This window comes from Meles meles, chromosome 1 (genome assembly GCF_922984935.1).
Source record: "Meles meles chromosome 1, mMelMel3.1 paternal haplotype, whole genome shotgun sequence".
Classification (NCBI taxonomy): domain Eukaryota; kingdom Metazoa; phylum Chordata; class Mammalia; order Carnivora; family Mustelidae; genus Meles; species Meles meles.
Window position 1 is genome coordinate 9,796,784 of NC_060066.1, and position 14,293 is coordinate 9,811,076.

At 50.1% G+C, this 14,293-nt stretch overlaps 2 protein-coding genes across 2 annotated transcripts in view; both read left to right on the forward strand.

Moving 5' to 3' along the window:
• The window catches only part of HHLA1 (HERV-H LTR-associating 1), a 39,451-nt gene extending 36,475 nt beyond the window's left edge, over window positions 1-2,976 (forward strand). Inside the window, exon 17 of the mRNA XM_046003922.1 lies at window positions 2,933-2,976. Within this exon, the coding sequence (XP_045859878.1) occupies window positions 2,933-2,976 (44 nt within the window). The remainder of the gene's footprint in view (window positions 1-2,932) is intronic.
• Window positions 2,977-5,361: 2,385 nt separating this feature from the next.
• OC90 (otoconin 90) overlaps window positions 5,362-14,293 on the forward strand; it is a 35,474-nt gene continuing 26,542 nt past the window's right edge. The window contains 6 exon segments of the mRNA XM_046004040.1: window positions 5,362-5,445; window positions 6,659-6,715; window positions 10,301-10,415; window positions 10,724-10,734; window positions 10,830-10,872; window positions 10,875-10,922. Coding sequence (XP_045859996.1) covers window positions 5,362-5,445; window positions 6,659-6,715; window positions 10,301-10,415; window positions 10,724-10,734; window positions 10,830-10,872; window positions 10,875-10,922 — 358 coding nt within the window.

Consider the following 14,293-nt stretch of genomic DNA (forward strand, 5'->3'; position numbering starts at 1 on the left):
ATTAGGTGACGGGGTGTGGACCTATTCTTGTTGACTTTGAGGGGGGTTCTCTGCATCTCCTGGATTTTGATGCTTGTTCCCTTTGCCATATTAGGGAAATTCTCTCCAATGATTCTCTCCAATAGACCTTCTGTTCCCCTCTCTGTTTCTTCTTCTTCTGGAATCCCAATTATTCTAATGTTGTTTCGTCTTATGGTGTCACTTATCTCTCGAATTCTCCCCTCATGGTCCAGTAGCTGTTTGTCCCTCTTTTGTTCGGCTTCTTTATTCTCTGTCATTTGGTCTTCTATATCACTAATTCTTTCTTCTGCCTCATTGATCCTAGCAGTGAGAGCCTCCATTTTTGATTGCACCTCATTAATAGCTTTTTTGATTTCAACTTGGTTAGATTTTAGTTCTTTAATTTCTCCAGAAAGGGCTTTAATATCTCCAGAGAGGGTTTCTCTAACATCTTCCATGCCTTTTTCGAGCCCGGCTGGAATGTTCAGAATCGTCATTCTGAACTCTTGATCTGACATATTACCCATGTCTGTGTTGATTAGGTCCCTAGCCTTCGGTACTGTGTCTTGTTCTTTTGTTTGTGGTGATTTTTTCCGCCTTGTCATTTTGTCCAGATAAGAGGATATTAAGGAGCAAATAAACTACTAAAAGGGTGGCAAAGACCCCAGAAAAATGCGCTGTAACCAAGTCAGAAGAGACCCCTAATTGTGGGGGGGAGAAAGGGGATAAAAACAGGTTCTGGAAAAAAAAAAGAAAAAAAGAAAAAAATTTAAAAAATAAAACAAATAAAGAAAAAATATAAAAAAGAAAGAAAAAATATATATATTTAGATAAACTAGTCAAAAAACGTTAAAAAAGAAAAGGGTAAAAGTTTTAAAAAATTTAGCAGAAGAAGAAAAAAGAAAAAAGAAAAAAAATTGAAAAAAGAAAAAAAAAATTGAAGTAGCCGCAAGACTAAAGAATTATGGGGAGAAAGCCATGAGTTCCGTGCTTTGCTTTCTCCTCCTCTGGAATTGCTCTGCTGTCTTAGGAATTGAACCTACTTTCCTTGATAGATGAACTTCGTCCTGGCTGGACATTTTGTTGATCTTCTGGGGGAGGGGCCTGTTGTAGTGACTCTCAAGTGTCTTTGCCCGAGGCAGGATTGCACCGCCCCTACCGGCGGCCAGACTAAGTAATCGGCTCGGGTTCGCTTTTGGGAGCTTTTGTTCCCTGAACGCTTTCCGTAGAGTTCCGGAGGACAGGAATGAAAATGGCGGCCTCCTAGTCTCCAGCCCGGAGGAGCCGAGAACCTGGGGCCCCACTCCTCAGTGCGCCCCCAGAGGACAGCACCCAATCACTCCCGTATCCCCAGCCTCTAGCCGCGCTCCGAGCTCACCCAGCCCGCGACCAGTTCAAGGTAACCCCGAGCTGAGAGTTCAGTCCTCGGCTCTGTCTCTCCAGCCGGCTTCTCCGTTCTAATACCTGCGAGCTCTCCGACACTCTGACACCCCCGATCCTTCTGTGACCCTGCGGGGCCTGGGACCACGCTGACCCCGCGTGGGCTTCACCCTGGTTTAGTCTGGGAGCAATGTCCCTCAGTGGAACAGACTTTTAAAAGTCCTGATTTTGTGCTCCGTTGCTCCGCCGCTTGCCGGGAGCCGGCCCCTCCCCCCGCGGTCTATCTTCCCGTCGTTTTAGATTCACTTTTCCGCCAGTCCTACCTTTCAGAAAGTGGTTGATTTTCTGTTCTAGAGTTGCTGTTCTTCTTCTCTTCGCTCTCCCGTTGGATTTGTAGGTGTTTGCAATGTTTACATAAGCTATCGAGCTGATCTCCTGCTACCTGATGTAGTCTCAGGCTGCTACTTCTCCGCCATCTTGACTCCTCCTCCGCCATTTTGCTTTTTATATTATCTCAGGCAACTTTCTTATCCTCCCCAATTCCCATATAAGCTAAAAATACACATGAACAAAGAAAAATCAAACAAATAGAAACACTCAAACTCCTGACCAAAGCAAAATGAGTACAAATAATCCAAGAAAAAGCTTATTCTTGTTCTTGTTTTTGTGTAAGATATTATTTTTCAGTAATCTCTACACCCAATGTGGGGCTCAAACTCGCAACCTGAGTCACATGCTCTACCTACTGAGCCAGCCAGGCTTCCCCAAATAATACAAAATAAAGAAGGCCTCATGGGGTGCTAGAAGTAGGGCCTATGGTACCCTCTTCTGGACCTAATGGCATCAAAGCCCCATTTACTCAGAGAGGCCACACATAAACTTTGTTTTTCTCCCACTCCTGCAGACTAAAGTGTCTGATCGGGCCTGGCTGGTCTCCAAGCTAATGAATGGTATGACCATCTACATGGACTATCCAGTCAAAGGACTCTGGCCCTCTCAAAGTCATGGAGCTATATGGAACTTACATTACCTTCATTCTGCAGCACAAAGGCCAAGCATTTGGGGGTGGAGACTTTGAGGGGGGTTGCTCAGTCGTCAAAGATAGATATCCCTTTGCCTGGGATGGGCAGAGGGAGCAGGAAGTTTTACAAGCTACTTAGACTTAAATAGCTCTTCTTTTGTCCTTAGCACCTTTTGTTCATGCAAACAACATATTACATCTACTGAAAAACATATTAATGAGGTTAGATTAGCTTTCTGCAAACTGGAGAGATCAGGTAGATAGAATTGGTTATCGGGAAACCATTACTGGGCAGTGAATGCAGAGTTGAATGATGCTGTCCTCTCAACTTGGCTGCTAACCAGGGAAGGTCTTGCCTACATCCTTCCCCCTCTCTGACATGGACTCCTGAGTCCCTGCCCACCCCACTGCCTGCCCCACCCTTGCCTTCTGGAGGAGCCTGGCCCACGACTGATGTTACCTGACTTTATGTCCCTGTAGCATTTACTTCTTTCTCACTACCTTGAATTTCCTCTTCTTTTTTCCTTCTAGCGTTAAAACAAAAATGCCTCCAGAATATCTGTCAGTCAGTGTGAGACCTTGAAAAAGCAATGCGACCTGATGATACACTGGACGAGGGCTCTTCACCCTGGTCCCTAGCCCAAATTGGCTGTCTTTGAAGAATTCATCAGACTTCAGCCAGATCATCAATCAACAAAAAGAGGTTCTTCTTGGAACTCGCATTTCTTTCTCTCCTGCGAATCCTGGGAAGGTGGAAGACCAAGTATCTGAGGCTGCACTGAGACCTAAACCCATGTTCAAGGAGCCCCCAGGAAGCTTGCAGCAATCCTGAGACTGGAGAGATGGGGCAAGGGGTGTCGCACTAGCAGGAGCAAAATAGTCCAGGTTCCGGGACTCTGACACAGTACCCGAAGTGACTTAAACTTGAGATTTTAGGAAGATAGCAAGATAAATAAGGAAAAGTGAACTCGTTCTGTGGAGAGATTCACATATGATTTCTCTATACCACTAAGTCACACTCAGTTATGTACAACTAATCAGACTTGCTGATTATAGGATCCAGATAATGTCCCAAGCGCCCCAAGTAGGAGGTGATGAGAACCTTTCCTCAGAAGTGTAGAGAGTTGTGGGTTTTTTGTTGTTGATGCCTTGACTTGAATCCTTATCTGTGGATCCCACTGTATTTGGGGGTCTCCGAGAGCATTCTCAAGCTCAGTGATTCTCTAATGGGAGTTATGGAGCTCCAAACAGCTGTTAAACTCACATTTACTGTTTACTACAGCAAAGGGACAGAGATTAAAGTTGGCAAAAGATAAAGGGGCAGAGGGCAGGGCCCAGAAGCTTCTGGGCGCCAGCTTCTGGCTGTCCTCTCCATTGAGGCTTCAGGGGCTGTCCTCTCTAGTGAGGCTGCAGGGGCAGCACTGAGTTCTTCCAGCAATGACACATGACAACACACAGGAAGTACTGTCAACCAGAAAGGCTCACCCAAGCCTTGGAGTCCACAGTTTTAACTGGGGATCGGCCTGCAGGCATAAAGTGCCCACATAGCTGACCTCAGTTACTCTCTCTCCAAGCTCTCCAGTGGTCACAGCGACATGGTGTGACCCAAGGCCCCTGCTATAAATCACATTGTTAACTTAGAGTCTAAGTCTGGCATGGCCCAAAGCTCCAGGTGGACAGACAGTCTTGTAGGGCAGGAGATTCCAAGGGTTCAGAGGTTAGCCCCAGGAGCTGATCAAAGACTAGACTCTTCTTTGGGAGATGTAGGGCTCAAACACCCGAGCCCTGCTAAGTCAACCCTTGCCTGCACACCTACAGGCGAAGGTGTCCCCTTTAGTCAATTCAGGTCCCTTCTAACCTCATCCAAGTCTCCAGCTGCTCCAACACACCCGGGAATGCCAAGTCTTCCTGCAGAGCATTCCTGAGCATGTCCATGGCTGTCGGTGGACCCCCAGTTCCTCACTGCTATGAGGAACTCACAACTTTCTCATGTTGGTAGGCTGCTCGGCCATCAGTTTCCCACCTTTGTGATCTATGCCTGCCTCTGGGTGAGAAAATTCACTTTCCGTTTACAGTCCAAGTCGAACCAATTTTCCCCCATTGGAAGAAACTTGAGGGCGCTTGGTCTGACTCCCTGTGAATAACAAAGCTCTTAGAAAGGTAGACCTTGAACTTTGGAGAGAGAAGCCACTAGACAGTTCCCTCTCTGATCACACACAGATTTATTTTTAATCTCCAGAACACTCCAGAAGACCCTCAAAGTTATGCAAATGTCAAGCTCAGGAATGCCTGTTGTCATAACTCTTGGGGCCTGTAGAAGGCCCTCTAGTTTGCAAAGCCGAGCAGGACCCAGTAAATCCACGTGGACAAAGAGACCCATATCTGGATAGGAATCAAGAAAACAGCACCATTTATCAAGTGTGGGTTAATCTAACTAGACCTTCTCTAATGGATAATGTTGATATTAATGAAGGATCTTTGGTAAGAAAAGATCCCAGACATCCCTCAAAGAGTAGTTTATCATCAGGGAAGGGGGACAAATGACTTAGTCCCAACACCCTGGCTAGTCACCTGTGGGGAAAGCCTTGGGGATAACGGCTGAACATGGCTAACATTGAAAAGGCCACGTGTGGAGGACCTCGGAGGCCCACGGACAAGTCTGACCTTGCCGCAAAGACAAAGGTTCAGAGGTCCACACAAGACCGGTTTTCTAGGGTCATACCATCTGTCATAACAGCAGTAGCAGCAGGACGAAAACAGGACCCCAGAGCAAACTGCCCAGAGCCTGGAGTTCACGGTCTGCTGGAGGTCAAAGGGAGGTTTGACCCCTCCTGAGCTTAATAAGTCTCTATTTGGGGGTGTACTCAGGGCAATGATGAGGCCTCAGGGGGTGCTGCCACACTAGAGTTCTTGGAGATTTGTGCATATACAGCCAACAGGGGTTCCCTGAGAAGGTAAAAATGACGGGCAGTTACTGCGTGGCTGCTGGTGGAGGAGACTGCGTCTACACGTGTAACATCACCAAACAGGAGGCAAAGTCCCAGGTGCACTCCTGTCTGTTTCATTCATGCCCAAAACGCAAGCCAAAGGGGCAGAGCAAGGGAAGTGGGTAGGAAGGAGAGGGGAGGGAGGAAGGGGAGGCAGGAATTTTGGCACCAAGCCATCTAGCCTGTTGACCTATCAGTTCAGAGACGAGGGGTCTCCTGTGCTGGTGGGGGAAGACTGGGGGGACGTACCTCAGCTCGTCATCCGTGCTCATAAGACACTGAACAATAAGGGGCGCCTGGGTGGCTCAGTGGGTTAAGACCTCTGCCTTCGGCTCAGGTCATGATCTCAGCATCCTGGGATCGAGCCCCGCATTGGGCTCTCTGCTCAGCAGGGAGCTGCTTCCTCCTCTCTCGCTCTCTGCCTGCCTCTCTGCCTACTTGTGATCTCTCTCTGTCCCTGTCAAATAAATTAAAAAAAAAAAAAGACACTGAACAATAACTAATGACCTATGAACAAAAGCTTCCATGCACAAGGGCAACTAATTGTTTGCAGAAGCCTTCTGGTGGATTCCGTAAAGCCTCAGTTCCCCCAGATTTAATGGTCAGATGAGCCCCTATGTTCCCGCAGGTGGGTGGGAGGTGAACCATTTGGAGTGCTCGCAGCCAGGTGACCCTATCAGCCACAAACGATCCCAACACAAGAGCTCGGACAAATGCCCCCACCTCCGCACCAGCTGTCCTGACTGCCGTGAGTGTAGGATTAGCAGATCAGCTGTGGTGGTATAGCTGTAGGGACAAGAGGGACACAATCCCATAAAAACACATGTAACACCTAACAACACTCAGATGTTTGCTCTCCTTCTTAAGATCTGGAAAGGAAACTTGAAATTCTGGAGGATCTAGGATCACAAGTCCCTCCATGCACTGGCTCGCCTTGTTTGCACAGTCCCACTGGGGTCATCTGCATGAACTGCACACGGGAACCAAGCCTGAGCAGCAACAGGTCAGCATCCCATGCTAATGAGTGGGCAGGGCTAGCACCTGACCCTCGCATGTCTGATTATAAAGACATCTCACCCCAGAGCTGGGGCAGGAAACCTCTGAAGGAAAGAGGCATCAAATTCCCAGGCCTGAGGTTAGGAACATATAAGAAGGACACCCCAGAGATCCTCTTGGGGAAGAATTAACTAGAGCAGACAAAGCCAGTCCTTCTCCTTGTGGGAGAGCCCATGCGACTTTCATCGACTTTCATCGGTCTTTCATCCCCCAGAGTTCCCCTGATGACCCCGAGACACAATCCCTGGGCCTCCAGGCCTTTGAGACGAGGGTGGGGGATGGGGAACAGGGGAGCCATTGTTCTCTGATTAGAGCCTGGGTCTCCTCTGAGGAGCAAGTGGGGCCTCTTAATAGGGAGCCTCACCTGCTCCAAACCATAGCATTAGGATGTCTTCCTCCCCCTCAGAGGCCTCCCACCTGCCAATCTGCACAAAAGGCCATCCTCTCTATGTGAGAAGCGGGAGGGGGATCACATGACTAAGGGTCTTCCCTTGGGGTATAAAGGATGCAGTCACCATCTTGTTCAAAGCTGAGCGTCGTTCATCCACCTGCTTCCAAGTGGGACTTTCACGGTAGGCACCCCCTTTCTCCTGATGGGTAGGGAGCCAAAGAGGGAAGGAGGGAGGGGAGGAGGGAGAGAAAGAGGGAGGGAAGGATGGAGGGATGAGGGAAGGAAGCTACCGAAGGCAGAAGAGAGGGAGGAAGGGTTTGCTCTCGGGATGCCTGAGACCTGGAAGCTAACTCGTCCAGGATGGAGCTAGAAACCAAATGCACTCTGCCCTTATACAAATGAGGAGATGTGATGCCAGAGGGACATCACCTGCTCGATGTACCGGGGGGAAAATCCACAGCATCACATCAGTGAGGGTCCTGTGACCCTGTGTGAGCCGCTGTCTCTCTCTAGGGCACCTAGCGTGAAAATACGGTAATCATCAGTCATGGGCCAGTCTGCCTGAGCTTAGTACACGGTAGGCACAGTGCCCCCCTTAACCCTCATGAGACCATGATGAAGAACCACCATCCAGGTCTTTTGCTGCCCAGAAAAACGAGTTCCAAGCAGCTTTGGTACCTGGCTCAGGGCACTCAGTATGTAAAAGCCAGAGCCTTCCCCCATCCTCGCCCCCGGCCTGTCTGCTAGAAAACCTTTGCTCTTAGACGCTTCCCACACTGCATCCGGATGCATGAGTCATGCATCAGGAGACAGTTGGACGAGCCAGGACCCCCGATAGTGTCTGCAGACCAAGGCAAGGTGCAGGGAGCCCTCCTTCCCACAAGGACAGTCAGGTTCACTGTCAGCCCCAGAGGCCTCCTTGCGTAAAGCAAGAAGAGGTGGTCCTTCCTCTAGGTGGACACAGCCCCACACCCAAGGGCACCTGGCTGGGCCAATAGACAGCTGCTGGACTTCAGCAGGGGCCCGGTGCCCTCCCACCTGGAGACCGTAGTGTGCATGTCCGGGATTCGGGTCTCGTTCGCCGTGTGGGGTGCTGACCCGTGCTGTCACCTCTGGCTGTCACCTGGATCTCCCTCTCTTGGTTCTCAGCTAGGGACAGTCAACTGCAGCGTCACCCCACACCCCGGCCGGTGGCCGGCCCCTCCGAGGGGCCTCCTGAGCAACCATTATCTAAAATCATGACGGTTGTACAGTGAATGACGCCTAGGCTGCTTGTTGGGGGTTTAACGCTCCGGGTGGCGGTTTCTGGTGGGTACCACACGTGGCTTGGAGACTTATGTTGAACCAGACGGCTCGGTTTGAACTCTGGGTCTGGGGCTGCCGTGGCCCCAGACCTCTCTGAGCCTCAGTCCCCCAAGCGGAAAGTGAGATGTGTGCCAGGAAGAGTCCTGGAGAGCCAGTCCAAGGCATAAGCTTGGTGAATGACTCCATAAATGTAAGGCAGTGTTTAAAGGAAGAAGGTCCTGGAGTGTGTAACTCACTTTGCTTTTAAGTGTGGTAAAATACACATACTATAAAATTTAGCATTTGGACGATTTTTAAGTATGTGGTTCTGCAGTGTTACGTGCGTTCATGTGTTTCACCATGATCACCATCCATCTCCAGACCCTTCTCATCTTCCCAGCCGAATCTCTGTCCCCGTTCAGCAACGATCCCGTCCTCCTCCCTGCCCGCCCCCGGGAGCCTGCTTTAAAAAAAATACATCAGAGCTGAGTCACGATTTTGTCGGTAATAAGGTCACTTTTGCTCATTTGCCTTCTGATAAATACACACTTGAAAATCCACTCAACGTATTTGCAGTTCCCACGAACGTGACCCTCAGCCTGTCTTCCAGGCCCGTCAGGACAACCTGGGGGGCTGCCTCCCTGAAGGGAGTGTCACGGGAGCAGAGGAACAGCATCCACTGCACAAAACTGACCACCCTCCTTCATTTCACCAGACAGGGGCTTCCACTCAAATGGGGAACGGAGGTCTTTATTGCAACGGCTGCTGTTTCTGGAGGCTTTATTGTGGGCCAAACACAGTGGCTGTAGTTAGGAGTGTTTCTGAGCCACTTCTCCCCATCACGCACTGTCTCCAGTGCCCTGGGTGGAGGAGCTCATTCCGTCCCCACCGTGGCCTCGGAAGCAGTACTGTTCTCATAATGAGCTCTGGACATTTGGGAAGTGGGACACTTGAACCATAAAAGGCCAGTCTCTAAGCCTCAGTGAACTCATCTGTTAAATGAGTTTGCGCACGATGGTTTCAGCGCCTTCTCGGAGGTCAGGCAGCCTAGCATTCTCCCATGGCGTGCTGACGACAATAGCAATCAGACTTAGTGCAGGGTGGTGCCACGGGTCTGACTTCAGTGGGTGTGACCTGCTGGAACGCCTTCAGCCACTGGCCCACGGAGTTGCCACGCAGCCACTCTGCATCTGGAGACGTCCCAGAGCTCGCCCTGCATTTTCAGTCTGGTTTCGTGGCCTTGGTCACAAGTCGTTCAGATCCAAATCTCTGCAGAAGAATCAGAGAGCTTGTCCAACCATTAACGTTAACCTGCTTGGGAATTTATGTGGCTACCAAAGGTTAAAGCAGAGCAGCACACCCATCCAGTGACAGCCAGGGTACAAGGAGATGACTGAGCCGAGCACAAATCCCTGAGAACCGACTTTCTGCCCTCCTTCAACAAACATTTACTTTACCAGAGGCTGAGCTAGGCCCTGGGAAAGGTTCACACGGCAATGATTCTGTAACCTACAGATGTCTTCTCCTCTGGGACACCTTCCCCAATATCAATCCCTGCCCACAAGTTACAGTGGCCCACAATGACCCTGGGGACATTTGCTGGGGCACCAGAACACGGGGCAGACTTTGCCTCTGGGAGAACAAACTGCAGAAAGGGCTCCTTCCTCCAGGTTGGTGCAGCCCTGCAGAGGGCAAGCTTGGGAGTTGAGCACTGGTTGCATTTCAACCCATATGGGCCCCTCAGTGCAACACCTTTGCACAGTGGACAACATGTACAACCCTATCCAGCAGCCAGGTGTGCCAACCAGGGTAGCATGATCATCCTGTATTATCACTCACACTTCGTTCTAAAAACCTCCTTTACAGCAGAATATGCACAAGTCAACCACCCATATGACAGTCTTTATGGAGTTATATTCCCTGGGGAGCTAAGACTATTCTAAGATTTCTCTGGTCTTTAATGTTTCTCTTTTCCTATTAAATACATGGTTGACCTGCTTGAGTGCATTAAGCGCCTTCGGAAGTTAAATATTTGCTGAGCTGCTCAGATTGCTGGGCAGTGACGATTGAAAGGTGGTAGGTCCTTGAACCCCTGGCCCTTGCCCCGCACCCTGCCCCGGAAGAATTACCTCCTGAACAGTAGGACCGCAACCACGTATTCGAACTGCTCCGAAACTTCAGGAAGGGAAGGAAGATGGAGCCCGGGCGGAAAAGCATTGTTTGCTAGCAGGCGGCGCCACCATGCGGTTGCCAAATTTATTCCTAGGTCAAACTGCTAAAGGTGTATGTTCTGAACGCCGCTGATGGCCCAGTGTATGGGGTTTTTTACATCTCAGTCTACAAGTCAAACTATAGGACTCGTTCCACTGCCTCCCTCCCCCATCAGTCTGTGAACAGCTCACAGATAAGGAGTATTTTTTCCCTCTCTTTGCATTCCCGGATCCTTGCAATGTGCCTGACATACAATAAATGACCACCGGGAAAAGGAATAACAAAATGAGATCTGGTCTCATTCATGGGGTGCCTGGAAAGAAAGAAAGTGATATCCTGAATGTCATTGGTTACTGCTGGTGAGTGGCAAAGCTGGGACAGAAACCTTTTTAGGGCTTCTTCCTGTTTCTGCACCGCAAGGTGGGACAAGGAGCTCCTGGTGGTTATCTCCCAGATCTCTGAAAACATCCTCATCATATTCCGCTGACTTCTCTCCCAGGAGGCCGCTCCAGTCGATGTCTTGGCTCCCAGCCTTTGCCCCCCGCTATGTTTGTGCTTCTCCTCCTAAGTATGCTGACAGCCCTGCATGGTGGTGAGTAATGGCATTTTATACGGAATTTCCGGCTTGGTCTCTAATTAATAGGAACTGTGGGGAGGATTGTCAAATGTCATCTGATTTGCTTATTACTACTTTTATCCCCTTGCCTAGGAGTGATGGAAATCAGTAATGGTAAGCTCTGGGTTTAGTTCAGCTGATACTTTGAGCACCTTATCCAGGGCATGAAGTGTGGGGTGGGCGATGAGGTGGAGATCCAGGGAGAGCTAAAGGCACTAAAGGCACCGCTGGGTGGCCAGTTGGCAGCCATCCCTCTCCCTGATAGTGCATCCCCTCTTCTCTTTGTCCATGGACCACTGTTCTGTGTTCCCTGGTTTCCTCGGCGTCAGTGTGTCAGCCTTCTTGACATGCAGCAGCTCCCTTTCCTCTGTGTCGGTGTGTCTATTGGAGACACAAACACTTCTACCCTACAGTGCAGGGTCCCCGCCCCACCAAAGACTGAGGACACCTGAGCAAGCTTCTTGGCAGCCAGGGTAGTCGTTTTGAGTTTGCATGGAGTTGTGGCTACAAATCTGAGACTCTGGCTCCTTCTTATTTTCTTTTTTGTGGGCACATTGGTGCAAGTCTCAAACACCCCAACTCACTTCTTTCCTTCCTACAGCCGCTCAGGCTCCATTGTGACTGATTCCACTCCTTTATTCATTTTCTCTTTCCTGCCTCCTGTTTGGATCAGCTCGGGGCCAACACGCGGAGCCTCCCTCTCTACGGTTCCCTTCTAAGCTCAATAGTGAGAGTGAGCCACAGGGAATCCACCAATATCGTTGACAGTTTATTGGGACCATGACCCAAGTTAGTGGATTTGCAGAGGTTTCCATGTTCCCCAGAAGCTTGTGAGCAGAAATGACAGCACTTCCCAGAAGATGGCAAGTCTTTCCTTGAGGTCCCAGTGCTCCCAAACACCATCCCAGACCTTCCTTGCTGGACAGGTGGATAGCCACTTCCAGAAGGTGCTGGCTTTCTGTTGATTATTGAGTTTCTTCAAGGATGACCTTTTTTTTTTTCCTTATTAAAACCATTTTGTTGTGATGTGGGTTCCCAGGGATGGTGCTACCTGGGCTGTTGGGCCGGGGCCCAATCAATTTCCTACTATGGTCTTGACTCTCACCCCCCAAAGCCCATTCTTCTAATTTTCAAACTTACTCTCTTTTTTAACTGACCTTTTCCTTTTCCAAAACAATAAATTTCCTTTTGATCAAAATTACCCCTTCAACACCCACCAGACACCTTTTACACATGTCTTTAAATGCTTTATTTCTCTGTACGATCGAGGCAATGGTCTCCTGTTATTATAAATGGTCACAAGCATGTACGCATCTGTCCTGATAGGTTGTATTCTCAGACACAAACAGCGAGAGTCCAAAAACTATAGCCAAGAAAATGTAGGTGCAAACGTAGGCAAGTCCATGTGGATTTAATGTGCCGTACCTGCAGCCCCAACTTTGCAGACCAGAGCGTGTGACCCCCACAGAGGGAACACTGCCCCGCAACAAGCGCACCACATCTTGATCCAGGCACCGCAGGCAGCAGGGCTGTTTCTGAGGCAATGAGATTAGGAAGGGGGAGAGATCAGATGCTGTGCCAGCGAAGGCGGGGCGTCCGTGCTCTCTGTTGGGTCTGGGGAGCCCTTGGCAAGGCCGCCAGGGAAGGAATCCATCAGAAGAGTCCCGGGTACCCCAGGATGAGGTCCACTGAGGATTACCCGCTGAGATACTGGCTGAGAGCCAGTGCAAACCCTGCCTGGGGCTTCAGAGCCCCCCACCTGCAGAACTGGGGCTCTGCTGGGCACCTTCTCGCAGCTGTGCCCCAGGGCTATCTGACTCCTATTTTAAGGCAAGGCTTTGGGTGTGTTGGCAATGTGGAGGGTCTCTGTGCCCTACCAGGCCTCTCTCTGGGGTGTTTCTTGGCAGGAATGGGAGCGACCTCTATGTTTGCCTCCTCACACACACCCAGGCGGCCTCCCTACTCTCTGCACCGAGAGCTGGCTCATGACTTCAAAAGGCAGGCATTGGCCTGTGGGATGGTCGTCCGGCCTGTGTTAGGAGAGGGAAATCCCCTTCCACCAACACCACATGCTTCCTTCATCGGAGAGCTCGGCCCCAGCCCACATCACACACAGCGAAATTCGTTCTCACTCCCTATGGTTCTCTGCATGTCGATCTTCCAGAATCTCTGGGAACAGGGGCTGGGTAAAGGTAGGTTTTGTGTATCTCTGGTTGATCTTCGGGGTGGAACACTTCACACTATGAAATACCACTCACAACCACCAATAGATCTCATCTTTCCACAACCTCAAGAGGACATCTCCTAATTTCGCTTCAACTTTACAAGGCTGGGACTCTGATTCTAGTGGGCCATCACTCATTGTCTGATAAACTGACCATCTGATGGTGTGGTTCAACCACTGTGTGCTCATCGGTCATTAAAGAGCTATCTACTGAAGCGTGCTTTAATGTGCCAGTGGGCTGAGCCTCAATGCATTCCTAATGTGGTGGGGGAAACGGTCACATAAACAGATCATTCCGACATGGGGTCGTAAGTGCACTGAAGAAGGATGCCTGTGCATTACGGAAGCCAGGGAAGGTGTCCTTACCCCAGCCTGTGTTGGGGTTCCAGTAGGGCTTCTTGAACTTTGCATGGAATCCAAAAACATAAGTCAGTAATGCAAAAGGGAGCAGATCCCCCAGGCTCAGGGCCCAGCAGAAGCCAAGCCAGGTTGACAAGAAGTAGTTTAGTGTCTGAAAAATGATAATCATCTTAGAAACATGAGGTTCAAAGAGGGAAACGGCTTGGCAGAGCTGGGCAGGGCAAGTGGAGGGTAGCCTTCGGTGCTGGGGCAGAAGCAGCTCCATCTTCCTCCAGGGGTCTTGGCTTTACTGCGACAGCAGAATGTGCCCCACAGCACTGGGCACAGCACCGGGTTTGAGGGGATGTCTGCAAAACTGAGCCTGGAACAGGACGAAAGCTGCTCCCTTCCCTAGCGCAGGAAGTTTCCCTTCCCTACAAAGCCAGGACTCTCCCATTCCCGCAGAATTCTCACCCACCCCCACTGCCACCCCTCTGGAGCCAACTCAGTCCTCTGGGATCAGCCATCTCAAATCCAGGGCACTACTTTTATTGCTAATGAAATGTGTGGGTGTCAACACCCTGAAAGTACTATGGGTGAGGGTAGGGAGCACACATCCTTGTTAGCTGCTTCCCAGTGAGCGGATCATCTCTACCTGCCGGGACGCCAAAGAGATGCCAGAGAAGTAATCACCGAGGACCAGGTGATATCTCAGTTTCTGCTTAAGCGGGCAGCCGATATTCTTAGCTGTTGGCTGATATGCTAATTAAATCATTTCTGAGGC